The sequence below is a fragment of the Eleutherodactylus coqui genome, chromosome 8 (assembly GCF_035609145.1).
Source record: "Eleutherodactylus coqui strain aEleCoq1 chromosome 8, aEleCoq1.hap1, whole genome shotgun sequence".
In the NCBI taxonomy this organism is placed as follows: Eukaryota; Metazoa; Chordata; class Amphibia; order Anura; family Eleutherodactylidae; genus Eleutherodactylus; species Eleutherodactylus coqui.
Genome location: NC_089844.1, coordinates 112404010 through 112430827, shown reverse-complemented (window position 1 = coordinate 112430827; position 26818 = coordinate 112404010). Strand labels below are relative to the sequence as shown.

At 43.0% G+C, this 26818-nt stretch overlaps 1 protein-coding gene across 3 annotated transcripts in view; it reads left to right on the top strand.

Annotated features, from left to right (window-relative positions):
• The window catches only part of MYH11 (myosin heavy chain 11), an 89831-nt gene that overhangs the window by 20517 nt on the left and 42496 nt on the right, over positions 1–26818 (top strand). For all 3 annotated transcript variants that reach the window (XM_066576230.1, XM_066576229.1, XM_066576231.1), the window contains exon 4: positions 21727–21754. In XM_066576230.1, coding sequence (XP_066432327.1) covers positions 21727–21754 — 28 coding nt within the window. The remainder of the gene's footprint in view (positions 1–21726; positions 21755–26818) is intronic.

The window sequence follows — 26818 nt, the reverse complement described above, 5'->3', positions numbered from 1 at the left end:
GTTCCCGAGGAGTCTTCTGATTCCGAGAACTCCATCGGATCAGAGCAAGAGGAGCAGGCGGCCGAAGAGTCCTCAGAGGAGGAGGACTACAGGAAATATTTGTTCCATCAAGATGAATTGACGGAACTAATTAAATCAGTTAGGGCTACGTTAAAAATAGAACAGCCCAGAGAGCCGCGGACCCGACAGGATGAGATATTCAGTGGACTTGGGGAGAGGCGCAAACATACCTTCCCGGTCCACAAAAACATCTCTAAAATAATTCAGAGAGAGTGGAGTAAACCAGACGCAGGTTCCTACTCCGCTCGAGGCGTAAAAAGGAGATACCCCCTGGAGGAGGAAGCTTGCGCAAGCTGGGACGAAATACCTAAGGTAGACGTCCCGGTGGCCAAGGTAGCCAAAAGGACGACTCTTCCCTTTGAGGATGCCGCACAGCTAAAAGACCCCATGGATCGCAAGGCAGAGGGACTCCTAAAGAAATCATGGGAGGCAGCGGCAAACATCCTTAGGCCAGGGATCGCAGCCACCTGCGTGGCGCGGACCCTGGGGGTATGGTTAGAGCAGCTGGAACTACATCTGACCAACAAAACGCCGAGGGATCAGATCCTTAACTCCCTTCCCATCCTGCGCATGGCCACTAACTTCCTAGCGGACGCGACCGTCAAACTCTCAGCAAAAGCCACAGCCCGCGCTAACTCAGCCAGAAGGGTGTTATGGCTGAGGTCATGGTCAGGCGACCTGGCCTCGAAAAACAAATTGTGTGCCCTCCCATTCTACGGCCAATTTCTATTCGGACCGGACCTAGATAAAATTCTAGAGAAGGCGGCCGACAGGAAAAAAGGGTTCCCTGAGGAAAAACCACAGAGAGTGAAGACCTTTCCCCGGGCCCCAATGCAGCAGCCCGAGGCCTACCGAGGCAAGGGCAAGACAGGCCGCTGGAGTTACCCCAAGGGGGGCAGAGGAAGGAATATCCTCTTCAACCCCCATCAGGGGGAGCCGAAGCAAAGACCCTGACGCCATCCCCGTAGGGGCAAGGCTGGGGAGCTTTGTGGATCAATGGGCCGCAATCTGCGGGGGCCCATGGATCCCAAAGATCCTACAGCACGGATACCAGATAGAGCTGGTATCCATCCCCAGAAGGAAATTTATTACCACGCGAGCCCCAAAAAAACAGCTACATTTACTAGGGCAAAGCGTGCGCGACTTGCAGCGGTTAAACGCAATATCTCCCGTACCGCGAAACGAGGAAACCCAGGGCTATTACTCCAGGCTCTTTTTAGTAAAAAAACCCGGCGGGAAACACCGGACGATAATAAACCTGAAAGACCTGAACACCTGCGTCCGATACAGGAGATTCAAAATGGAAACCATCTCCTCGACAATAAAGTTGATCCCCAGAGGAGCCTACATGGCGTCCCATCGATCTGAAGGACACGTATTTTCACATCCCGATCCACAAAGATTCACAGAAATACCTGCGGTTCGCAGTGGACATGGGCGGAAGAACAGAGCACCACCAGTTCAGATGCCTGCCCTTCGGGATATCCTCAGCTCCCAGAATCTTTACCAAGATTATGGCGGAGGTAGCCGCCCACCTGAGAGAAAAATCGATCCTAGTAGTACCGTACCTGGACGATATTCTATTAATAGCAGAGTCCAAAAAACTCCTAACCAAACATCTGGAGACAGTGCTACAACTTCTCCAATCATTGGGATGGATTATAAACTGGGAAAAATCCAGCCTAGATCCCGGCAAGCAGAAGACGTTTCTGGGAATAACTCTCGACTCAGAATCGCAATGCTCCTACCTACCCGAGGAGAGAATACAAAAAATCCGCAGAATAGTCAAAACCTTCCTACGAAGACGATTCTGCACAATTCGGGAGGCAATGTCTCTTCTGGGGAGCTTGACATCATGCATCCCAGGAGTAGCATGGGCCCAGGCCCACACCAGAGCCCTACAGGCCGTAGTCCTATCCTCGTGGGACAAAAGGCAGTCCTCGCTAGGGGCAAGGATGTACATCCCAAACAGGGCAAAAACATCCCTGCGTTGGTGGACATCCCCAGAGAACCTGCGGAGAGGGGTTCACTGGCTACAAAACCCAGCCATCCACATCACAACAGACGCAAGCGCCTGTGGATGGGGAGCGCATGTGGGGAACCAATTCTTTCAGGGTCCCTGGCCTCAGAGGATAAAAGAACAATCCTCAAATTTCAGAGAACTACAGGCAGTTTGGCAGGTTCTACAGCAGTTGGGCAACTCGCTACAGAACCATCACATAAAAATACTGTCAGACAATGTCACCGCGGTCGCTCACATACGACACCAAGGGGGCACAAGATCTCCCCCACTGCAAAGCATCGCACAGAAAATCTTTCACTGGGCGGAGGGCCGGATCCTCTCGATCACGGCAACCCACTTAAAGGGGACACTAAATGGAAAAGCAGACTTCCTCAGCAGGAAGCAGATAGACCCAGGAGAGTGGTCCCTCTCCCCAGAGGCATTCAGAATCTTAACCAACCGGTGGGGGACCCCACAGTTGGACCTCTTCGCAACCAGGGAGAACACGAAAGTAGGCAACTTTTTCTCCCTCCGGCCAGGAGATCGTCCGATAGCGGTAGACGCCCTGGGCCAGGACTGGGGACAAGGACTGGCCTACGCCTTTCCTCCCATACCACTAATCCCCAGGGTTTTACAACACTTCAGAACCCAGGGATGCACGCTAATCCTAGTGACCCCCTTCTGGCCAAAAAGAAGCTGGTTCGGTCTTCTGACAACACTGAGCGTCCAGGACCCAGTCACCTTGCCTACCTGGACGGATCTTCTATCGCAGGGGCCACTGAACCACCCCGGCCTAGACAAACTCCATTTAACGGCATGGCTCTTGAGGAATCCTCGCTAAGAAAGAAAGGATTCTCAGAGAAAGTAGTAGAAACCCTAATGTCCAGTAGGAAAAAGACGACCCACCTGATCTACCAGAAGGTCTGGAGAAAGTTTTCCTCATGGAGACAGGGAAGGGATCGCGGGGATTCTATCCCCGACACTCCGCTAATCTTAGAATTCCTGCAGGAGGGCTTAGAGATGGGCCTCTCCCCGAGCACCCTAAAAGTCCAGGTTTCAGCCCTTAGCGCTATCTGCGACACAAAATTCGCAGACGATAGATGGGTCCACAGGTTCCTAACAGCAGCAGCTAGATTACGCCCTAGGCCCATAAACCTGTTCCCAGACTGGAACCTTAATTGGGTTCTAGGGGCCATGACAGCGGTACCATTCGAACCGATCAAAGCGCTACCTATAAGAATGCTGACAATCAAGACCATCTTCCTAGTAGCCATTACATCCGCAAGACGGGTTAGTGAACTACAGGCCTTGTCCATCCGCCACCCGTTTATGAAAATTACAGACACCAAACTAATATTTAAAACAGACCCGGCCTTTATGCCGAAAGTAGTGTCAGATTTTCATAGGTCCCAGGATATAATAATCCCCTCATTCTTCAGCCACCCAAAAAACGAGGAGGAAAGAACCCTAAGCTGCCTGGACGTTAGGAGAGCAGTCCTAACCTACATAGATACAACGAGCCACTGGAGGCGGGACGACAACCTGTTCGTCCAGTTCGGTGGCCCAAATAAGGGTAGCAAAGCAGCGAAAAGTTCCATAGCCAGGTGGATCCGCCTGGCCATCATAGAATCCTATAAAGCCCTCGGGAAGGAGATCCCGTTAGCGCTTAAAGCCCATTCCACAAGGGCAGTAGCGTCCTCATGGGCCGAACACAGTTCAGCCTCGGTCGAGCAAATTTGCAAGGCCGCAGTCTGGAAAAAACCCCACACGTTTACTAAACACTATAGGGTAAAAGTGCAGCAGGACGAGGACATGGCCTTCGGCCGCAAAGTCCTCTCGGCAGCGATCCCACCCTAATAAACTTTAGTTGGTACGTCTCATTGGTGCTGTCGTGGAGACGACTGGGGGAAAAAGTGGATTATACCCACCTGATAATCAGGTTTCCAGTAGTCTCCACGACAGCACCCGTACCTTTCCCGCCCTAGAAAAATAAAATAATAAATTTAAAAATTAAAAAACCCCGGTTAGGGGAAAAAATTTAAGTTTAGCTCCTGCCCCGGCAATTCGTTAGAATCCACTGAGGAAAGTGGGGAAGGGGGGGAGCTTTTAACCTCTCAGTATGTTCCTGTCCTACCAGGAGGAGGCAATCTCATTGGTGCTGTCGTGGAGACTACTGGAAACCTGATTATCAGGTGGGTATAATCCACTTTTTTGAAGCCAGAGTTGGTCAGTACATTTCTCCCAACTCCAACACCACCCAAACCTGACTTCATGTCCACGACTCAGAGTTAAGTCCTCCTGTGGGTAGTATGGCACAAGTGCACTTAATGATGTCGCAGCATTGCACCAGCCTTTGTTGAGTTCCCAATACCTTGTAGACCACAAGTCTTAAGTGGCTTGTAGCCTAAAACTGGTGGGTCAGGGAACGGATAGCTCTCACCTGTGCCATAGTATTTAATTTCATCCATTTTGTGAGTATGCTGAAACTGTTGAAGAAAGTTGCAAAGGGGCATTTTTTCTCATGCAAGTCTCAACTGCCCATACACTTATGTCTTTAATAGGTTCTGTACAAGTTGTAGGTGGGGAAACAATCTTGGGCAATGTCTCTTGAACTGCTTGTAGACAAAACCATGTCTTGCTGTATGTATAAGAGAACATACGAAGACAAAACTATTGTGCAAGAATTCTATACATACTGTGCTTATATACGACCTTCTGTTGGGCCTGCTTTAACCACTTAGAATTCCTTATAGTTGTGTGTCTATTTCGGACCAGTTATTCTACAGCTGATGAATACAAAGTAAAAAACCCCACACACAGAGTATCTTTCTTCCAAATCTGGTAATGTCCTCAGGCAGACACAGCTGGCAATAATGCAATGGTTCTTTATCTAGAAGCTGGAATTACAGGAACAATCTATACAATGAAAAACATCTGCACCACCGCATCATAGTAAAGCTTTTTTTTTTAAATAGGTCTGAATTACCGCATACAAGTTCCCAGAAATCTGATGATAACCTTAATTATTGTACACAAGTTTCCTCCAGATCTGATAACTTCTAAGGGAAGAATGCCCTGGTAGTAATTCAGATTACAATGTACTTTGATACCCTCAGACATGTTTGTTAACTGCACATTCAAGATTACAAGTGAGGTTATGATCACACACCGTAGAGAAAAGCCGCACCAAAATTCATGGGTGGATTTTTCCACAACAAATAGAGCATGCAGTGGATTTGGATAATCCGGAGAACTGGAACAGGAGTACAGTCTTGGAGACAGAAGTGGGAGGCTTTGATGAGGATGTTAATGTTAGAATCCTAACAGAACATGGAGCACAGGGAGGGTGGTAGATGGAGGAGGGAGGTGCAGCACTGTGGAGAGCTTTGTGGATGAAAGTGATATAAGTTTATAGAGAATCTGTAACCAGGAAAAGCTTACTGTGGGGAAAGGAAAGTGAGTTCAGAGATAATTACATTCTGTGTTTTGAGGTGCAGGTGCCATAGACGTGCAAGTGATTGAATATAGGAAGTAAAGGAAAGCTTCTGGTCAATTCTGACCCCAAGACTGCAAGTGTGCTGCCTAGCAGACATAGTAGTACCACAAACAGATGGAAATATCAGGTTTAGGCCTCTGTCACACGAGTGTATATCGGTCGCTGTTTTCACCCATTCCCGCCGCAATCAGTCAGAGGGGAGGAGAAAAGAGGGAGAGAGTTTAGCAGTCACACTGCTAAACTCCCTCCCACTTCCCTTCTCCGGCCACTGTCATTAGTTCCCATAGGAGCCCATACAGTGGCCGACGGATTCCGGCCCAAAACATAGTTTCGGGGCTATCTTTTGGGGCCGATGTAAAAACACCCAGCGCAATATTGGCTGGCCGGGCGCTTTTACGTCGCGGGAATACAGCCATGTGATCTGATGCATTGAAATTCAATGCCTCAGATCGTAGCGTATATCGGCTGACCGTGAAAACGGCGGGCGATATACGCTCGTGTGAAAGAACCCTTAGGTAGAATAGTAGGCGGTGGAAACAAGCAGTTCTGTATGCAAAAGATTTGACTCTTTTGGATAAAGAGAAGACCATGTTGGAGACAGTTGGCACACGGTCACTGGTGTTTTACAAGTGATCATCCTGATGTGAAACACTCATAACTCACATTTTTAATTTTAAGAAAATTGCTTTAAAAAAAGTATGACAGTTTGTGTTTCTGCTAAGTAATTCTAAGTAATCCATAACGCAATTTCCCACCCAAAATAAATAAGGGAAATTGCATTGGAAAGGGTTAACATGCGGTTCGTTGGATTATATTGTCTTTGAAGGGACTTTTAGAACATCCTGTTTGTTTATATGCTGATATGGAGGCTGCAAGTAATTTATTTCCTGTGGCATATTAGGGCTCTTCTATATTTGCATACTCATGACTAGAAGTGCAGATTAACCTAATGTGAGGATTTGTGTTAAAGAGAACGTCCATCTTTTAACACCATGTCCTATCTATGTCAAACATACTATGCTAGTTAATTTCTTAATGTCTTAATAGTGATCAGATTAATGTCATTCTGTTAGTCTACAGGCACAACTATTTGGCGCTTACTGCATAATGTTTTCTTAAATTGGTATCTTGGGAGAACACCGTTACCACTTATCCGTGGGAGTTGATTGCTGGCTCACATAAAGGGACCTTTGTTCTTGGGGTCCCAGTCAGGTCAGACCCCCATCAATTTGATACGTAACACCTATCTTCTGTATAAATCGATATCTTGGGAAGAGCCCCTTTAAATGTATGCATGCAGGAAGCTGCTGGACACTCTTGTGGCAGCTGCAAGCTGCCACAGTTCTATCACTGAAAGGGATATTCTACTAAAATGACGTTTTCCCCTATCCATAGGATACAGATTAACAATTTGATCAATGATGGTTTGACTATTGGGACTCTTGCCAATACCTAGTGCTTCAGCTCAACTGTCTCAGGCAGTCCCATTGAAATTAATAGATCAGCAACGCCCATAAGTTGCCACTGCTTCATTAATTCGGGGGTACATGGGACTCCTTTTTCTGGTGATTGGCGGGGTCCTAGCAGCTGGAGTTCTACTGATCAGATACTTATCCCTATCCTGTGAAGCAGGGATAACTTAATTTTATCAGACTACCCCTTTAATTCTATTGGTCCTCTTACACGGGATGAGCTGTTGGGCAAGCTGTGCTGATGCCAGCAGTACAGGATCTAGAATCACTGGTATCACTCGCAGCGCTGCCGGCATGGAGGTGGAGTGGGCCGGAGGGAGTTCACACCACACCCGCTTCCATTTGCAGTAAGCAGACAGTCTTTCAAAAGTGAATGACCGCAGTTTACACTGAACGGCACGTTCAGTTTTCTGCATGTAGAACTGAACGACACTCCCATGTAAATGCATGCATCAACTGAACGGGAATCTAAACTATTCTGAGCGATAATCAGCCCATGTAAAAGGCCCATAAGTCTATGCAGATGATTTAGAGGTCTGATATTAAATTGCCAAGGAATTTTTAATCTTTTTAGACTAAAAAAAGTGCTCAAGAATAGACATTCCCTTATATGCATATTGGCAAAGGCAGGGCATTGTAAAGCTTATCCAAATCCAAAAATCAATAAAGTGAGAGGGTTACAGATCTGGAGAGAGAGGATTTCAGTTCTACTCTATATTAACAAACAAGTTATCCTAAAATATACATGTCGGACATGCCCAACTCTGCTTACTCCAGACCAAGGAAAATAAACTATGGCCGTTCACATTCTTGTTTGTTTTCTTCCTGTTGCACGCAATTTGCACACAACGCCCACACACAAAATATCTTCAGCTGAGAGACTGTCTTTCATTTAGTCATTAACATTCTTCTCGCTCCCTTTTTTTTTTCCCATATATTTTTACATTTATATGGAAAATTTGTAGGTCGCTATATACTGACTTCATACTGTACATGAACTCTTACTACCATTACTACTTACTGTCTACTTGTTTAGTTTTAGGGGGTTCTCCAGTCCTCGGAGACCTCCACCGATCAGCACAATGAAGAGGCCATAGTGCTCAATAAACACGGGCACATCGGTTTGTCCATTGGGTTGGCCATCCCTGGTACTGTAGCACATCTTATTCACTTAATAGGGTTGTCCAGGTGTTTTACATCTTAAAAATGCTAAAAGCAATCTACCTCTGCTTTTAGTATTGTACTTACCTGTCCTATTCCCCGGCAATCCAGCGCTTCAGCCAGTCTTTCTTTTGGAATGGCTACAGACAATTAGAAGCCACAGTTGTTACATGCTGTTGTCCTGGCACCACTACTCAAATGCTGGGTGCCAGAACGGTACTGGACTACTGTGGCTTCTGATTGGCTGGTGATAGCTGTTCCAGACCGGGAGGACTGTGGACTCCAGCACTGAATCACTGGGAAAGAGAATGAGTAAGTAGTGTACCTTTTTTATTATTTTAACAGATTTGGATGCATTAAAAAAAATAAATTGTTTAACATGCAGACAACGCCCTTTAATGCCTCTGAACCGCTATAAACAATGAAGGTGATAAGGAGCTCACAAGGCTTGCCAACAATCAAACATTGATGGGCTGTGGTAAGGATAGATCATGCATGGGAAACTCCTCTAGCAGTTTCTCGCATGGCAATGTAATTGCAGATCAAAGATCTCAGGTATTTGGAGATATCTTTAGGTACTTTTAAGTCAAAGTGAACATATGGTCACTGGGACTGCGCCAAAGTGATCACCATGTGGCTGTAATACACAGCAGTTAATCCTTTTAGCTGTCATTACTAGCCCTAGTGACATTAGCACCAGTGACATTAGCACCATGGATGCCATCACTATTGAGTCAGTATGGGGCCAGATAAAGGTCCCCACGGTTGTCTCCTAGAAAAGCCTGTTGGAGCATACCAATGGCCTATTCTTAGTGCAGGCCAGCAATGGGCACCATAAAAAAGGAAAAATGTAACAAATTAAATAAAAAATTTATAATTTACATATATGTACCACAAAATAGGTGTAGAAGCTACACCATGCCCTGCAAAAAACACTAATTGCTGCATTGATGGGCAAACAAAAATTTTAGTTCTAGAATGACAAGATGAAAAATCTGAAGATTGTCACCTTGAAGACCTAAAATGACATGGCCCATAAGGGGTTGGTTCATTGCTTCTGCAAACAATTAGAAAGGAAACCCTTTATTAAGTCCTCTGGAACACTAGTGTATTTGGAGCTGTTTGCGGTCTGTGTTATCTCACAGGCAGCACGTGGCCCCAGTAAAGCGTATGGGGTTATGCAGACTGACAAATCACATGTTCTATCCTTGTTTGTATCATGGATGAGAAACAGGACTTGCTAATGCATATCTATGCGTTGTCTGTGTAAATTGGACAGCACACAGACGGGTGTCCATGTGCTGCCTGATGCAAGTTGTGCACAAGCTTCTCAGGCAAAGCTTGCAAACATGGGAAGATTGCATCCGGCCTTAAAGGGGTATTCTAATCTAATGTAAATAAAGATTAATCATAGCATGAAGAAAAGTTGTACAACTTTCTAATAGGGATTTCTTCACCATTTTGAAAAAAATCTGTATACTGTTAGTGAATTGAAATTTAAATTGTTTACATTCGGAGGATGTTGTCCTCTCTAGAACTTCTTTTATGTTCATTATAATGTGTCAATAAAGTTAAGAGGTTTTGGACTGGAGTTAAGCCTGGTTTAGACAGAACGATTATCACTCAAAAGATGTATTTTGAGCGACGTTTGAGCGATAATCGCTGTCTGCATTCAGCGCAAAGTGATTGCTCAAACGTTGAGCGATCACTTTGCGCTTCGAGCGGGGGATGCAGAAGACAACCGAGGCCACTTGTCTTCTGCATCCAATGTTCTCTGCTTGGAGCGCCCGACTGTTATACAACGGAGCGCTTCAAGCGGGGGATGCAGAAGACAAGCGGGACTGCTTGTTTTCTGCTCGGAGCGCCTGGCTGTTATACAGCTGAGCCCTCTGAGTGAGGGATGCAGAACACAGCTGGACAGCTGTGCTCTTCATACCCCGCCTGTCCTTGAATTAAGCTGCCTTGGCAAGCAACTGATGAAGGCAGATCTGGCTTCTCTGACTTAAAGTAAATGTGCACTTATTTTTAAACAAGTTAAGCACTTAGGAGGAGTTGTCAGAATCATAGTATAGTATGTCCGACTGAAAAAAAAGACATGACCATTTAGTTCAGCCTATTGTCCCCCAATGTTAATCCAAAGGAAGGCAAAAAAAAACCAATCAGGAAGAAGCCAATTTCCCCCCCCCCCCCCTTTTTTTTTTTTTTTTAAGGAACAAAAATTCTTTTTTTCTGACCCTAGGTCTAGTAATCTGAATAATCCCTGGATTAACAAACCTTCTGAAGTAATTAATGACTATAACATGTAATATTATAACACTCATGAAAGGCATCCAGGCCCCTCTTAAACTCTTCTAGCGATTTTGTCATCCCCAAATTTTCAGGCGCAGAGTTGCATAGCCTTACAGTAAAGAACCTCCTTCTATGTTGATATAGAAACCTTCTTTTCTCTATACATAGAGGGCGCCCCCTTGTTACAGTCCTGGGTATAAACAGATGATGCGAGAGATCTCTGTATTGTCTCCTGATATATTTATACATAGTTATTAGGTTGCCCCTAAACCATCTTTTTTTTTTTAAACTAAATAACCTCAATTTTGATAACCTCTCTGGGTATCTTAGTCCACCCATTCCATTTCTTTTAGTTGGTGGCTTTTGTTACCCGCTCAAGCTCTGAAATGTTCTCCCTGAGTACGGGTGCCCAAAACTGTACACAATATTCCATGTGTAGTCTGACCAGTGACTTGTAAAGAGGAAGAACAATGTTCTTGTCATGTGCCCCTAGACATCTCTTGATGCACCCCATGATCCTATTTGCCCTGGCAGCAGCTGCCTGACACTGGTTGCTCCAGTTAAGCTGACAGTTAACTAAAAGTCCTTTTCTATGTCAGGATTTCCCATTTGGTATGTAATGGTGACCTATATTTCCTCTGGCCATGTGCAGAACCTTACATTTATCAGTGTTAAACCTCATCTGCCTCTTTTTTTACCCAAGTCCCCAACGTATGCAAATCTACTTGCAACTGCATTCTGTCCTCCCTTGCGTTAATTACTTTACATAGTTTTGTATCCTCTGCAAATATTGATATTTGACTGTACAATCCTTCTATCAGGCCATTAATACATTAAAAAATAGGGTTCTGATGTTCCCCCACTGGTAATGGTGACCCAATCAGAGTATGTAGTGTTAGCGCAAATATTCGCTAGTTTGTATGTTTTCAGGTGGCCAAATTAAGAGTTAAGGCTTGAGGAAGCTTACAAAACCTACACAGCATTGAATGTGATAGGAAGTTGCCTTATTTATTAATTGGCAGAAGTATTTTATAGAAAGACTTTTGAAACCAGGGTAGAATTATTAGAATTTCTTTATTACCATTGGTTACTAAAAACTCAACAAGAGCAGTGACATCTCTCAAGAAGCAAGACTCCTCTCAGGCCTATTTGAAGCTGTTTCTCATGAGACCTCAGTAAATGGCCTTGCATTTCTGTGATAGCACATATTTAGATGTTCTAATTGTTTCTAAGGAAGGATGGAGAAGAAGAGCGGGTTGCAAGACCAGATGGAGAATAGAAAATATTATAGCTACTTTCACAGTACCATTAATAACCACCCTCTTTCTATCATTGAGCCAGTTACATACCCACTTATACACATTCTCACCCAGACCAAGCATTTGCATTTTATATACCAACCTTTTATGCGGCACAGTATCAAACAAAACATCAAATCCAGATACACAAGATCCAGTGACTCCCTGGTCCAGTCTAGAACGTACCTTCTCATAGAAGCTGATCAGATTGGTTTGACAGGAGTGATCTCTCATAAACCCGTGCTTATACCGAGTTAGGCCGCCTGCAGACGGGCGGGTCGGATCCGGCGGCGAGAATTCTCACCGCGGGACCCGACCCCAGAGCCTGCAGGGAGCAGCGCGTACTCGCCTGCGCCTGGCGGACCCGGCTCTTTCATGTGCCGGCTGCCGGCGCATGCGCAGACCGGAGCCGGCGGCCGGGTGAGTGACGTTTCTGGGCGAGGCTCTGCGAGCCCCGCACAGAAATAGGACATGCCGCGGTTTGTTTGCCGCACGACATTTCACGTGGCCAAACCGCGGCCGTCTGCAAAGGAGTGCGTATTGTAATACATTCCTATGCAGGCTTTCAGTGGCGAAAATCCCGTGGATAATCCTGCCGGGGGATTTCCACCCGTGTGCAGGCGGCCTTATACGGCTATTTTCCTTGAGGTATTCCAGGACAGTATCTCCTAAAAACCTTTTGAATGAATATTTTATGTGTGACTGTAATGATTATATATGTTGTTACAATATCAGAGCAAAAGATTTATTGCAGAAAACGGAACACTTAAATGTATGCTCTAGTACCCAGTTGCGCGGGCATAGAGGCATACACGTTCTCTATGGCATCTTGTGCCATATTGGTCCACATTTGTTGTAACTGGGCCTCTGGATTGTGCAAACTTGTAAGCTGCTGAAGTTGGTGCCCCAGATGGTCTTATACAAGTTGACAGTAAATCAGGTGACCGGGCAGGCCACGGAAGTGTGACAATGTTGTGGAGGCATTCTTGTGACACCCTTGTTGTGTGCGGCTGAGCATTATCTTGCTAGAAAATGCTTCCTGGGGGCCCTGTCGTGAGATGCAACACAGGTGGCTGCAGGATGTCCTCAATATATAGCTGAGCTATCCTTGTTCCTTGTACCACTACTAGGGATGACAGACTGTAGTATGCGATGGCCTCCCAGACCATCACACCAGCAGTGGGGGCAGTGTGCCGCTCCACAGCAAAGGCAGGATTGAGGCGCTCACCCCTGGGTCCCTAAACACAAACACAGCCATCACTGCTCAAAGTAAACCTGGGTTTGTTGCTGAAGACAAATCGGTTTCACTCCGTAGCAGTCCAGTATCATCATTCACAATACCAATGTAAACTGAAGTTACACTGGATGGGTGTCAAAGGCCGTACATGTAGTGGGTACTGCAAGGCCAAATGTCCTTCAGCCAAGTGCCTGAAAATGGTTCAGACCGATACAGGAGCCTATAACGATCGTGTCACCTGTCTATGGATGGTGGACAATGAAATGGTTATAGCTGCTCGTGCTTGTCGGACGATCCTCCCTACTGGTGTTGTGTGGAGGTTGTCCTTAGCTTGGTCCCCTTGTGTGCCCCCATGCATCCACTGGTCCCAACATCTCCTAACAATCTGGTCAGAACGGCCCAGGTGGCAATTTATCGCTACGACCATCCAGCTTCTTGTATTCCAATAATGCGCATGCCTCAATCTGTGTGCGAAATCTCTACAATTGCATCAGAGACATGTCTAGTGGTCAACAAGCTCTGTGTGAGCAGAAAGAGGTCCATCACACAAGTAGGCTCTGGGAGCTTTTTTTATAGATCAAGGATGGAACCACTTTTAGGGCCTCAGGTGGCAAAACCGTTCATCTAATCACCACAACTCTAATCATTATAACAAAACCTTGGCTATGCAAATAAGACTGTCAGAATGGAAATCTAGCCAAGAAAGTTTACACTTAATGGTCACTTAATAAAAACTATTGTCAACATTTATATAATGGAGTACGTCAAGATAGCATTAACATATGTAACATAATGCAGATTGTGTGTGATCATATTAAACATGTTTAAATCCACTATCAAAGTTAACCTCAGGGGATGAAGTGTTCAATTCTCAATTTTCTAACTACACACTCTGAATCACATCCATCTGCAGATTATAATTTTGTATTTTCATTTCATGTTAGATATTGCGGTTTGCAGTTGGTTTAGTTGACGTGTTAGCTTTGTTACAGTATAATTGGCATTTATGAAGGAGACTTGGATTTAATTAGTTATTGCTGTGGGGAGGGCAGCCAATAACATCCTACACACAATGGAGCACTTATATGAAGTTGGGCTTGTCTTTTTGCCAAAGACAATGCCTGGGTATAAATAGATTGGATGTAGGTCCTGCTCCCAGGGTCTGACATTATTTGCATGTCAAGAACTATAGTGTTTAGAAGAAAAGTTGATCCAAAATGAACAATCATTACATCCTTTGAGGTGCTAGAGGTTAACTAAGCCCAATAAATATCCTTTCACTAAATGCTCTAAAAAATGCCAGCTGTAATAAATCATGACAATGTGTTTATTGCCATTAGTGGCACAGGATTGGTGAGAACTTTTAGCTTAATCATAAGTGCTTAGAGGGCTTCAGGATCAATTTAAATGTCTGCATAAATCTATAGACTGAACAAAGTTATGGAGAAGCCACAGGAGCCCCCTCAGCACTGCTGCCTGGCCCAAAGCATTCACTAAACGGGGATGCTACATGCATACCCAATATCTACATACTTCATTCCAACACCTCACCAACCTTGTTTAGATGTACCAAAATCTGCCATTCCTGGAAACTATCAACAAGCAGGCCAGCTCCTGCTGAGGGATTTTAATAGTTTTTTATTCTTAGGGCTTTATTACTAGTTGTAGAAATTCACAAAACTGAGCCCGATCCCAATTTCTGTCTGAAATAGCCTTTTATGGTAAAGCTGCCAGAAAGACTACATCCTTGTGACAAATGTTAGATTAGGCTTGAGATTGGACAGAAGTAGATGTTCTCAAAGAATCACTGGATAACCGAAAACGACACAGCATCATCCACTGTGACATCTATGGACTGCTAGCATGTGGAGCAGGAGATGCACACAGGCATCAAGGATACAGAAAAAACTGCTCAAAACGCACAAATGTACTCCTGCCCATTCTATGGGCCCTTACGGCTCATCCATGTATTTGAGTTTATGCAAAGGCACATATTCCAATATTGGGCTAGGGCTGCGGTGAATATGCTTTCTTAATGGGCATACCATATGGCCTTCTCAGTGTGCCACGTAAACCACGCATGCAGTTTTGGCCTTTATGCTTTCAACAAGGCTGAGGGAATGGGACAAATTCTCCTGTGAGAATTTTTGAGTTTGAATTGGTCAAACTTTTTTTTTTCCCCCTATAACATTGTAAAGAAATGTAAACTAAAGGTCCTTTTACAGAGGAAGATTACTTACCCGTAAGAAGCGCCAATTGGTGATATAGCAAGCTGATTAGCACGCCTTAGTTTTTAAATTACATGCTGCGATTATCATGCAGTGGATTGTTTTATATGAACCAATTTACACAGCTTTTTATGCTCCCCTAAAAGATGCGATGAACCACTAATAAACGTCTTGATTTGTTCTATCGTTGGCCAGAGTTATACAAAGTGATGATTGGGAAAGAATGTTTGTTCTTTGCCCCATAAAAGAGCCTTAAAAAGCTATGGAAGGTCTTACCTGACTGACTTACAAGACTCCTTCGGGCATGTGTATGAAGATTTCTATGCCAGACTTTTAATATACAAAAGTCATAGATTTTGCACATACGCCAAAATTATGACTCTAGACATTTCTGCCAATCTCTATTTACTCAAAGTGGGTGGAGCATGGCCACATGTGGCTTGTCAGATCTACTAGGATTTACACAAGAAACTGGTGCAGATTATAGCTGGAATTTATCCCAGCTCGTAGCTGTGTAGGCATTAGTCTGGCACACAAAGGCCAGATGCAACAAAGAGGCATGCACCCCGATACATTTGTCGTACTGATGCCAGAGCATAGTTTACTTAGGCCGGTCTCGCACGACCAGATTTGGATTGCAGAATACGCAATTGTCACCCGCTCGGACGATCCGCGGCATTCCGCACCCATTAAGAAATGTCACAGCGATTGTGATTTCCGCTCGTGAGCCGTCCAGACCATCTGCATATGGATTAAATACAGGTACGCGCGAACGCTGGCCAAGCACAGGGCCTGGCCTTAGTCTGGAGTGTGAAACGCTGGTCTACCCCTTCTAATCTTTATAAAGACGTGATATGAAATAATAATGAAAGGGATTTAATATACTATACTCGCAACACAACATCTACATTTACCATATCATTTCAGTCTAATCTAAATGTAAAAGCTTAGGGAGATGCATAATGCCAAATATTTGTAAACTTCAAAGCAAGAACCTAAGTTTAGAGGGCCTGACTACAAGAGACTATTGACACTTGCATAACATGATTTCCTTTCTGATCATGACTTGCTTGTACTAGGGCTCTAAGGGCTAAGTTCACATATGGCAGATTTGTTGTAGGGACTTCAGTTCTCCTTTTGTTTTCCTCTTGTCTGATCCTTGAGTTTGACTCCAAGATTTCTCCTTTGCATCCCATGTACTCTAAAATTTGCTACTGCCCTACACAATTCTCTTCCTTACCTTCAAAGTGGGGAAAACTGATTTGTTCCACTGGATGTTGTGCTAGGAAGGTATTGTTATCCAAATCATTGATTCTAGGGGAGATTACATGTACAATATGGAACCTTAGCGATTCCATGGGCTGCCTAAAACTCATCTAAAACTTGAAGTAAAACAGTAATTTTTCCAATCTTTAGACTTCTGTGATTCTTGCACAACATAATTGAATGGGAGAATAGAGAAGTGCATTACCAGTCTTGTTTTATTACCATTACAATAATGATAAAGGTGCATCTAGTATGTAACTCTGTGGTACTATTTGAACTCAAGTGATGGCATGCAGAAAGTGATATGGTGCACTTTAATTGACAGGGTGACAAACAGAACATAAGAAATCATTGAGGAGATGTGATAATGGTAGATCGTCACCCATCTTGTTGCGTCATCTGCCACTCTTCTGGTCTCTGGAAAGTTGAGTGGATCTAGGCAGATGTTTAAAGGCCCATTTACACGGGACAAATGTCAAGCAAACGATGCCCGATGTTTGTTCAGTGTAAACAGCAGCTGTTCAGTACTGAACGGCCACCGTGTTAAGTGAATGGAGAGGGGCAGGGGAGAGTGAGGAGTGAAATCTCTTCCAGCCGCCCCAGCCCCCTCCCTTCACTCTGTGAGCGAGCCAGCAATACTTGCTCCTGTGCAGCAGCATGGGAGTGAGTTCACACAGGGACAAGTGTCGGACATTGTTTGCCCGACATTCATTCAGTGTAAATGGGCCTTAAGTGTATTTTCTGCCTAGCAGAGCTCATTAATATTCATTCCACTGCCTTCCACAGCTATACTGGAGGGGTCTTTTGATATCCCTTTCTGCTTTTTGTGATCAGCAGAGAAGTCCTTTGTTGTGGTGATATCCAAGTTACAAGGAGATGTCGATTGTTTATATCCCTCCGCCACTGTCTACCATTCTGTGTCCAATACTAAACCCAGATGTTGTGGCATGGAGAGATGATACTTTTATTAAGCAAAATCAGAATTCATAATGGGAAGTATGGGTCATTCGAAGGCTGCAGCTCAACAGCCGTTATATTTGCAGAACAATGAGTATACCATGGGCACAGTGCATTCTCTCCCACTGCTGTTGGACCCACAGAATCGCATATAATGTTTCGTATTCTTATACGTATATTGATACCTATTGTATATCTTTTACGTAAATCTTGTGATATGAAACATGGTGGTGATAGTTTCCCTATTGGGTAAACCTCCTAGGGAAATATGACCAAAATGTTAAATTGGGTCTCCATCCAAAAAAGCTGCCCATATACTGTCAACCCATCAATGATGTCACAAGGGAACACAGAGGTGTGACTTAGAGAAGGCTTTATAACAAACAGGGATCTCCTCCCAAAATAGTCAGACCCAGGAATGGCATCTAAATGCCCCATTCCGCACTCATTTCCCCATGACTATTTGAAACCAATTTGTAGACTGGTATTTTCTATTTTTTAATATTTAAATTTTCATACTGTTTTTTGTGTATATGTATGCTCCTTACCCTTCTGTATTTATCTCCTTTTGTATATTTTTACCTAAGCACTGTTAACCCTTTTTAGAATAAAGCTTTAAACTTTATCTAGTCAGCTTCCTTTACTATTTTTTGGTGATCCATAAACCCAAAGTGTGATAGTTGTGTGTTTGACCTACCTTTCAAATGGTTAGTCGTGGTATCTAAGTATGTTTGGGCATGCTAGGCCATGCAGGATTGGATTTGACTCAATTTTCCACAAGTGCAGAATCCAGGGAGCTGGAAAAAAGTTAACCTTGCTTTCTACCCCTTTGTTAGTCACAGGTTGGTGACTTTTGGACTCGTAAAACCCTGTATCCGTGACACAAAGCTTTTAAAAAACTTTAGAACACCACTGACATCCATTTAATTATCCAAAGGATTTTTTTTTCTGTCTAGTGGTACATGCACTGTACTACTCCTGGGCATGGTGCCACATAACATTGAATGCACATATATGGTGTTCTGGCTTCAAACCAATAATCTTGGATACAATATACAGACACCTGGAGATCTTCAAAATGTTTGTTAAAGTGTAACTGAGTTATGATGAACAATCCTGACAATGTGGACTTGTTCAATACCTTAATAGAGTATTGTACAACTACATATATTTATAGTTAATAGATTGTTCCATGTGAACGGGGAGTTGTTCACTAAGGATCAACTGCCCGCTCACTGTGAATGAGGGTAGATGGGTCTGGAAAGCACAGGCTACTGTTTTCCGACAGATCGTCCCATGTTAAAGCTCCATTAGCTAGACATTTAAAGAGGTTGAATTAAGTTGACCACTTTTATTGTGGCCGATTGATGCTTACTGAGCTAGCAAGGGGAAGTCTCATTAGGACCCTTTTCTCCTTGCACTATGCTCCATTAGCTGTTACTGATAAGTGAACATTCACGATCATGCCTGACCAGTAAAACAAAGCATCCATAAAGCATACATACATCTCTGCTGCTTTGTAAAACAAGTTATTGCTTTATGAAGCATAATACTTTCCCTTTGAATTACTGGAGTACTCCCCCTTAATTTCAAATTCCCTATTATAGTATTTTAAAGACAATAAAGAAAGGTCTCTTAGTTTGAAGAGCCATCAAATAGTAGAGCGTCAAGTGGCTTCAAACAGCATCTTTCACTGTGGATGACCTAGTACATTCATGTATCGCACAAACTGTTCCTTGATTTTGGTATGCACCTTGTAATACTCAGTTTCCCCTGCAGTGGTGCTGTAGGGAAACTGAGCACTTGCTGCTTAGTTTTCCCACAGATCATAGCTGAAGGATTAGCTGATCACTAGCTAACCCTTCTAACAAATAGATTCTTAAGAGCAAAGAACCCCCTTTTTGAGCGTGCTCCAACATACTTGCGTCAGTCTCCAATTGTTCTGGGAAAACTAGGAAGAGATCTCTTCTCTTGGGATGTATTCCTGTATTTTATTAACAAGGAATCCAAATACAAACCACAACGGATGTGTGATGTGTTAACATGGTCCAAAACTCCAGGATTATCTATAAGTGAATAATTGAATTTAATGGTTCTGCAATTGATACACAAGCTGAAGTGTATATACACACCATCTTACTCCGTAATTATGAGAATAAACTGTTCTGGCCATGTCGGTCATGTCCAAAAGAAACATGACATTTCCTAATATAAATGGACTTTTCCATGTCAAAACCATTATCTGTGACAGTATGAAAGCCATCTTCAGACACAGCTCAACAGGATGAGAAAACAAAACAATGTAGGATAAAAATAGTAAGAAGAACACAGGATCTTCTCCCCCATGGAGAATTAAAACTTCCATCCGGCTGGCTCAAGTCATGGACCCTTACAGCATATATTTAAACATCTGTATATTAGTGTCCTTTTTATTTCAGCCGTATTTATATAAAACAATAAAGTTCCCTGAAGAGGTACAGAAGTGGTCAACTCTAAATTGCAAAAAAAAAAGTTACAATTAAAACTGGAAGAAAAATCTCAAGTAAATATTACTTCTAAGGAGGCCAAATAAGAACCAAAATGGCAGCTGTTAATTCCTTGATGAGGATTTAGATGTGGGTTCTGCGCCTAAATTGTCATCAAATTTGCTACCACTCCATATCCAATTCAAGTTAATGGGGATGTTTCGAACTCTATTTGCAATACTTGCCAACTTTGAGAACAGACATTGGGAAGACTCCAAAAAAAGAAACAAAGTGGCATGCAAAGTACAAAGTTTTTTTCCTTCTACTTCTCCAGTTTATATAGGAAATGTCCCCAGGTGCCACCCCAGACAACAGCCTAATGCCACTCTGCATTGGGATTGTTTATGGTGTCACCTGGGAGGTGGAGTGAAATGCAGGAACAGGGAGAGACAAGTATGTGTTGTACCTGGGATATTGCCAGCGTTTCGGAGTCTGGGAGCTCTCATTTCCCGGAGCCTCCTAGGCATTCCATTTAACAAATATACCATTTGCATGCAACAAAAAAAAATCCACACTGAATAATATCTGCGCTATGAATTTTAAACTCATCAGCACATTTATTTACAGCAGATTGGCTCCACTGAATGATAATGGGGCTAATCCTTGTTGATCGGCTGCCACGTCGGCAGCAGAAATCGATGGGCAAATCTGACAGGTGACATAACCCTAAGGTCCTGTTCACACAGTCCTTTATTGACCAGGATTCTTACATGGATTCAGTGCTGAGATCCATTTCATAATCTGCATCGGTATAGTATCCCACAGTTGGGTTTTTTGTGTGCAGATTTGAAATCTGCATTGAGGGTAAAAATTGACATATCCTTTCTGTAAATTCCATCAAAGCGTGCATTGGAAAATCCACATGTGGTTCAGCCCCATTAAAAGGCTGCCATGGAGATCTGTAGCATTTGTAATGAAAATCTGTCATAATATTTGACATGGATTTTTAATGAAACCCACGTAAAAATCTTTCCAACATGGGCTACTGCCCATGTGAATGAGGCTGAATACACGTCAGTGGCAAAGCTAGTAATATACTGTAGTTGGGATTGACATAAAGTTAACTATAGCTGTAATAGTCATAGCAGCAGTTATTGTAGGCTAAAGGGAACTCATTCGTACGTAGGAACTTAATTCCTTTTAGTGGGTCAGAATAAAGTGATGGCTTTTTGGGTGACTGGGTCACTGTCAGTAATTGAGACGCAAGATTGGCAAGAAACCCCTTTTCAGTGCCTTAATATTGGACATTTTCGTCCAGCTTTGTTAGAAACTGATGCACTTTTTTAATAAAGTTTTTCAACTGTATTTATAACTTTGCCATATAGGAAAGAAGAATCCTCCATGTACAACAGATTACACCTTAATTGGCAGTAAATCCCAATGATCTTAAAGGGAATCTGTCGCCTACTTTTAGCCATATAAGCTAAGTTTATGGGCTTAAAAGTAGGTGACCTATAAAGTCTGGGGATGGGTTCTACATACCTTCCCCATCGTTCCCCCGATGGGTTTGCTTGCATGTAACTGTTGCCTAGTCCAGAGGTTTTAGCTATAATATGACCTCTGTATGTGAATATATGACTGGAACTGGTAGCAAGTGAATATTTCCTTTTCTGTCAGTATAGATGTTCTATGGACCTCTTGCATCTGGTTTACGTATCGATTTTGCTTGCAGCATAAAATGGGTTGCTAATGGTCAATATATACTTTTAATACCTAATACTTTTTTATTTTTCAGATCGTGAAGATCAGTCCATTCTGTGCACGTAAGTACAGTCCATATTGTCATATGATCTAAATTTTATATAGAAGGTTTGAGAACATTCATAGAGCCCTATCATTTTCAGCATATAAGCAGTTCTCTGGTTGTACTATGACACAATATTTCAGTGTTTAAGATTAACTGTTCTGTGGTGCAGAAAATACTCCAATATTTTCAAGTTCTGTACACACGAATATCACGAATGTAGAACAATGGAGTCACAAGTGGTCTTGAGTAAAACATACAGTATTCCTGTTACAGTAAGACATATATTTGCATATATTTATATGGATGAGATATTCTTCAGATTTCCAGAAATGCTTGTATACAAGACCCGAATTGCCTTTGTAGAACTGCATGAACAGACCTAGCCTATTGAGAGTATTTCTGTGTCATTCATTTTATTCTAATGGAAACTGAAATTGATTCCCAGGCAATTGGAAGTGTTTTCTACGTGTCTATAACATACAGTAGTGCAATATAAATGAACCCTACATGAGATGGACCACACTCCTAATTTACTGACCCTTTTCTATGGACGGTTCCCTCTTACTGTATAATTAAAGCTTAATTCTACAGCAAATAAGCGAGTTTCTGGGAGTCTAATTTTGTCTCTTCGTAAATCCTAAACAAAACAACCTATTTTTCCAGTGATGCAGAGATGGCTCGGGATACTTCAACGGGTGCTCTGAGACATTAAAAAAAAATAATTGCGCTTAAGTTTAAGAAAAATTGAATACTCTCTTATGCCGGCTCTCCCAATCCAGTCCTGCAGCTCTGATGCCCTTTGTCTAGAACCCAGAAGCGGTGCATGGTCACGTGCCATTCATTGTGCATATGACCTCTCAGACGTCAGTGGCCGTGGAGGAATCGCCACTGTAGCCTAAGGCAAGTGTTCAATTTTCCTTCATCTTAAGCCAGTTTTTAACATTTTTTCTTTTTTAGGTCCTGGAAAACTCCTTTCATTAATAAGTCCTGACATAAATCTGCTCCGTTTTCATGCATGTAGGACATTGGCAGAGCCTGATGTTTTCTTGGGATCTGACTGATATGAGGCTTCTTGGGCATCATCTGTCATAAAGGCATCCCATACAAATTAGAGTTTAGTCATCTGACCCCTCCAATAATCATGGTTCAAGTCTTCCCCAACGGATGATAACCGGGGAAAGAAGGTTGAGGGTGTTGATTTTCAATGTCCCATCTCTGTTCCCCAGGAGATATGCCAGTTGCAGAGCTGTCTGGCTGTAGCTTAACTTCCTAAAGACCTGATAGCTTGGCTCCCCTATACACATGAATATATGCTTGGCCAAAGGAAACGGTCTTGTCTGACAGTTGTTGGTGTATGGGCAAAATGTAGAGGAAATGCGTTGATCAGGTTTGCTTTTTTGGAGACAAATCTTTTGTTTTCCTCCAAAAGAACTGTAAAGCCGGGTTCATCTCAATACACATGCATGTTAACTTGGGTTTTTGTACAAACCAGACATGCATATTTAACCCCTTAACGACCGCCGACAGTCTTTTGACTGCTTGTATCGTCGTTCTATGTATAAAGCAAGATCGCGGGGCAACCTCTCTTCATATGGCGCGGGCGTCAGCTCTTTATTACAGCTGACACCCGCGGGCAATAGCTGCAATCGGCTGTGCGGTCAGTCGCAGCTATTAATCCTTTAAATGCCATTGTCAATTCTGACAGGAGCATTTAAATTCCCCGATTTTCAGGGGTGCCATACAGCGCCCCCCTCTCCTCTCCCTGAGATTGCAGGGAGCCGTATGGGTGTCATGGTAACCAGGGTCCTTCTGAAAGGTCCCAGGGCTGCCTTAGCAGACTGTCATCAAGCCATCCCCGTGGGGTGGCTTGATAGACTGCCTGTCAGATTGCAGTATGATGTAATGCTTTGGCATTACATCATACTGCAGGAGCAATCAAAGCATCACTAGTTGTGTTCCTCCAGGAAAAAAGGAAAAATGCGATCAATAAAGTCTTATTAATTGTAAAAAAAAAAAAGGGTAATAGTTTAAATCACCCCCCTTTTGCCATATCTATAAAAAAAAATGTAAACTGTTAAACAAAATTACATATTTTGTATCGCCGCGTCCGTAAAAGTCCGATCTATCAAAGTAGTACATTATTTACTCTGCAGAGTGAACGTCTGAAAAAAAAATAAGGAACGCCAGAAATGCACTTTTTCACTCACCCTGTCTCAAGGAAAAAATACAATAATAAGCAATCAAAAAGTCGTATGTATTCCAAAATGGTACCAACGTAAACTACAGGACATCTCGCAAAAAAATGAGCCCTTGCAAAACTACGTTGATGGGGAAAAATAAAAAGGTTATTGGGCGCAGAAGTTGGCGGCAGAAAATTAATTTAAACAAATTAAATGTCTTTAAAAAAAAAAAAAAAAAAAAAGTAGTACAGCAAAAAAACTATACAAGTTTGGTATTGTAGCAATCATACTGACCCATAGAATAAAGTTATCCGGTCATTTTTGTTGCAGTTTGTGCACCGTAGAAACAAAATGCACCGAAAGATGGCGGAATGTAATTTTTTTTTTTCATTTTACTGCACTTAGACTTTTTAAAAAGTTTTTCAGTACATTATATGGTACATTAAATAGCACCACTGAAAAATAAAACGCATGCCGCAAAAAAACAAGCCCTCATACAGCGACTTTAATGGATAAATAAAGGAGTTACGATTTTTTTAAAAGGTAAGAGGAAAAAATGAAAATGGGGGGGGGGGGGGAAGGGCCGCGTCATTAAGGAGTTAATGGTTTAGGTGTGATAACTGCAGAATGAATAAGGCTAGCTATACACATTTCAGTAAGTAAAAAGAAAAAAAAGTGCCAGAATTGCAAATTTTGTTTTATCCCAACGCCTAAAAGATTTGAACAAGCTTGGTGTAACACAGGTGTAAGCGCACTTACACTGCATATTTGCGTAGGTATTGTGTATTTTTGGCATGTGCACATTTGCACACAGAAAAAAACATAATCCTACCCCCATTAATTGAAATGGACAATTAGGTTAATTAGTTAAAAATGTACGCAAATGCGCAAGAAAATAAAGCATGCTGCATTTTTTTTTTCATGCAAACGAAATGCGTGTGCGCCAAATAAGCTTATGTGAATGAACCCATTGAAATTAATGGGTTCTATTCATTGCGTATTGCATGTGCAAATTTTGCAAAACACTGCGCTAATATTTTCATGTGAGATAGACCTAAAATGGTGGTAATAAAAACTACAGCTCACTTTTGCAAAAAGATCCTAATCGACAAAAAAATGGGTCTCAGGGTACCGTTAAAAATGGAAGTCGTCCTCATACGGCTAGGTCAATGGAAAAAATCAAGTTATGGCTCTTGGAAGGCAGGCACAGGAAACTAAAAAAAAAAAATTCTCTGGTAGAAGGTGTCCGGCAGCAAGTCAAGGATAAAAAATGATTTTTATTCCTCCATATGCAAATAGCAAAAAGATATCAAAAGTGGCAATGTTTCAGCTCCAATATGGGAGCCTTTCTCAAGTCTACCATATTGGAGCTGAAACGTTGCCACTTTTGCTATCTTTTTGCAATTTGTATATGGAGGAATAAAAAAACATTTTTTAGCCTTGACTTGCTGCCGGACACCTTCTATTCTGAACTTCTACACAACAGGATTTGGATCCTAGTCCGGCGTGCAATTTTGCATGCTCCAACCATATGGACTTGAGTTTTGAGTGCTGCTGACAACCTTGGATTTTGATAAATCTCTGGTCCTAAAGTGATTAATGAAGGACTAAATTATGGGATCGGCAAGTAATTCCCATTCTCCTCTCTGTTTGCGCTGCTGATCATCCAGCACAGAAAATGTTGAGAGCTATCATAGTGTGTGAGATCATTCAGCAAATAATGCCTGGGAGCTTGGTATGACAGCTAGAAAGATAGAATGCCATATATGGCCAGAGAGCCAAGGATTTTTGAGAAATGCCAAGAGATACAGTAGGCACTTTTAGCCTGGGAGAAAGGAAATGCAATTTAACATCATTATGACCACACTATAACCTCTTAACCAGAGTAAACCGCTCTATACAGTCTTCTCCATGAAAGTTTTCCAAAACACAAGAGCAGAATGAAAACGTTTAGCTGCAAGGTACAGTTTTTGGGAATGTCTGGCCCAGGATTTTATTTATATCTGTAACATAGAACCCATTACACGCAGGAATATAAGATGCATGTGTTCTCAACTTGATGCCCTACGGAGTAGATGGGAATCCGTGTCTTTGTAAACTGTAAACGCTGGTTATCAGTCCATCTCTGACATCCTGCAGTTGGCATCATCCTCGGGGCTCGTTCACATGGAGCTCATTTGCTTGATGCAGATTTCACCCTTTCATTTCAAATTGAAGTGAAATCTCCCACAGATCTGCAACAAAGTGTGCAGCAAATCGGCTACATGTGAGTGCAAGCTTAACATCGCAATAGTCACATTAAAGGGGTGGTCTCGCGAAATCAAGTGGGGTTATACACTTCTGTATGGCCATATTAATGCACTTTGTAATGTACATCATGCATTAAATATGAGCCATACAGAAGTTATTCACTTACCTGCTCCGTTGCTAGCGTCCCCGTCGCCATGGTTCCGTCTAATTTCGGTGTCTTCTTGCCTTTTTAGACGCGCTTGCGCAGATCCGTCTTCTCCCTTCTTCTCCCTTCGGCTCCGCTCGGCAGCATCGGCATTTTGGCTCCGCCCCCTTGTACGCATCATCGCGTAGCTCCGCCCCCGTCACGTGCCGATTCCAGCCAATCAGGAGGCTGGAACTGGCACACATCATGGGGCTCTCTCTCTCTCTCTCTCTCTCTCTCTCTCTCTCTATCCTATCCTATCCTATCCTATCCTATCCTATCCTATCCTCAAGATGCATCAAGAGTTGATCAGTTAGGGTCTGCTGCTCTGGACCCTGGCCGATCAGCTGATCTGGTGCCGCATTTAGTGGCCAGTGCTAACTGCAGGCCACTTATTAAAATTAATGGGAGCTGTACTTGCAGTTGCAAGTGCTGGCCACTACACTGGGGTCTGAGCAGCAGTTTC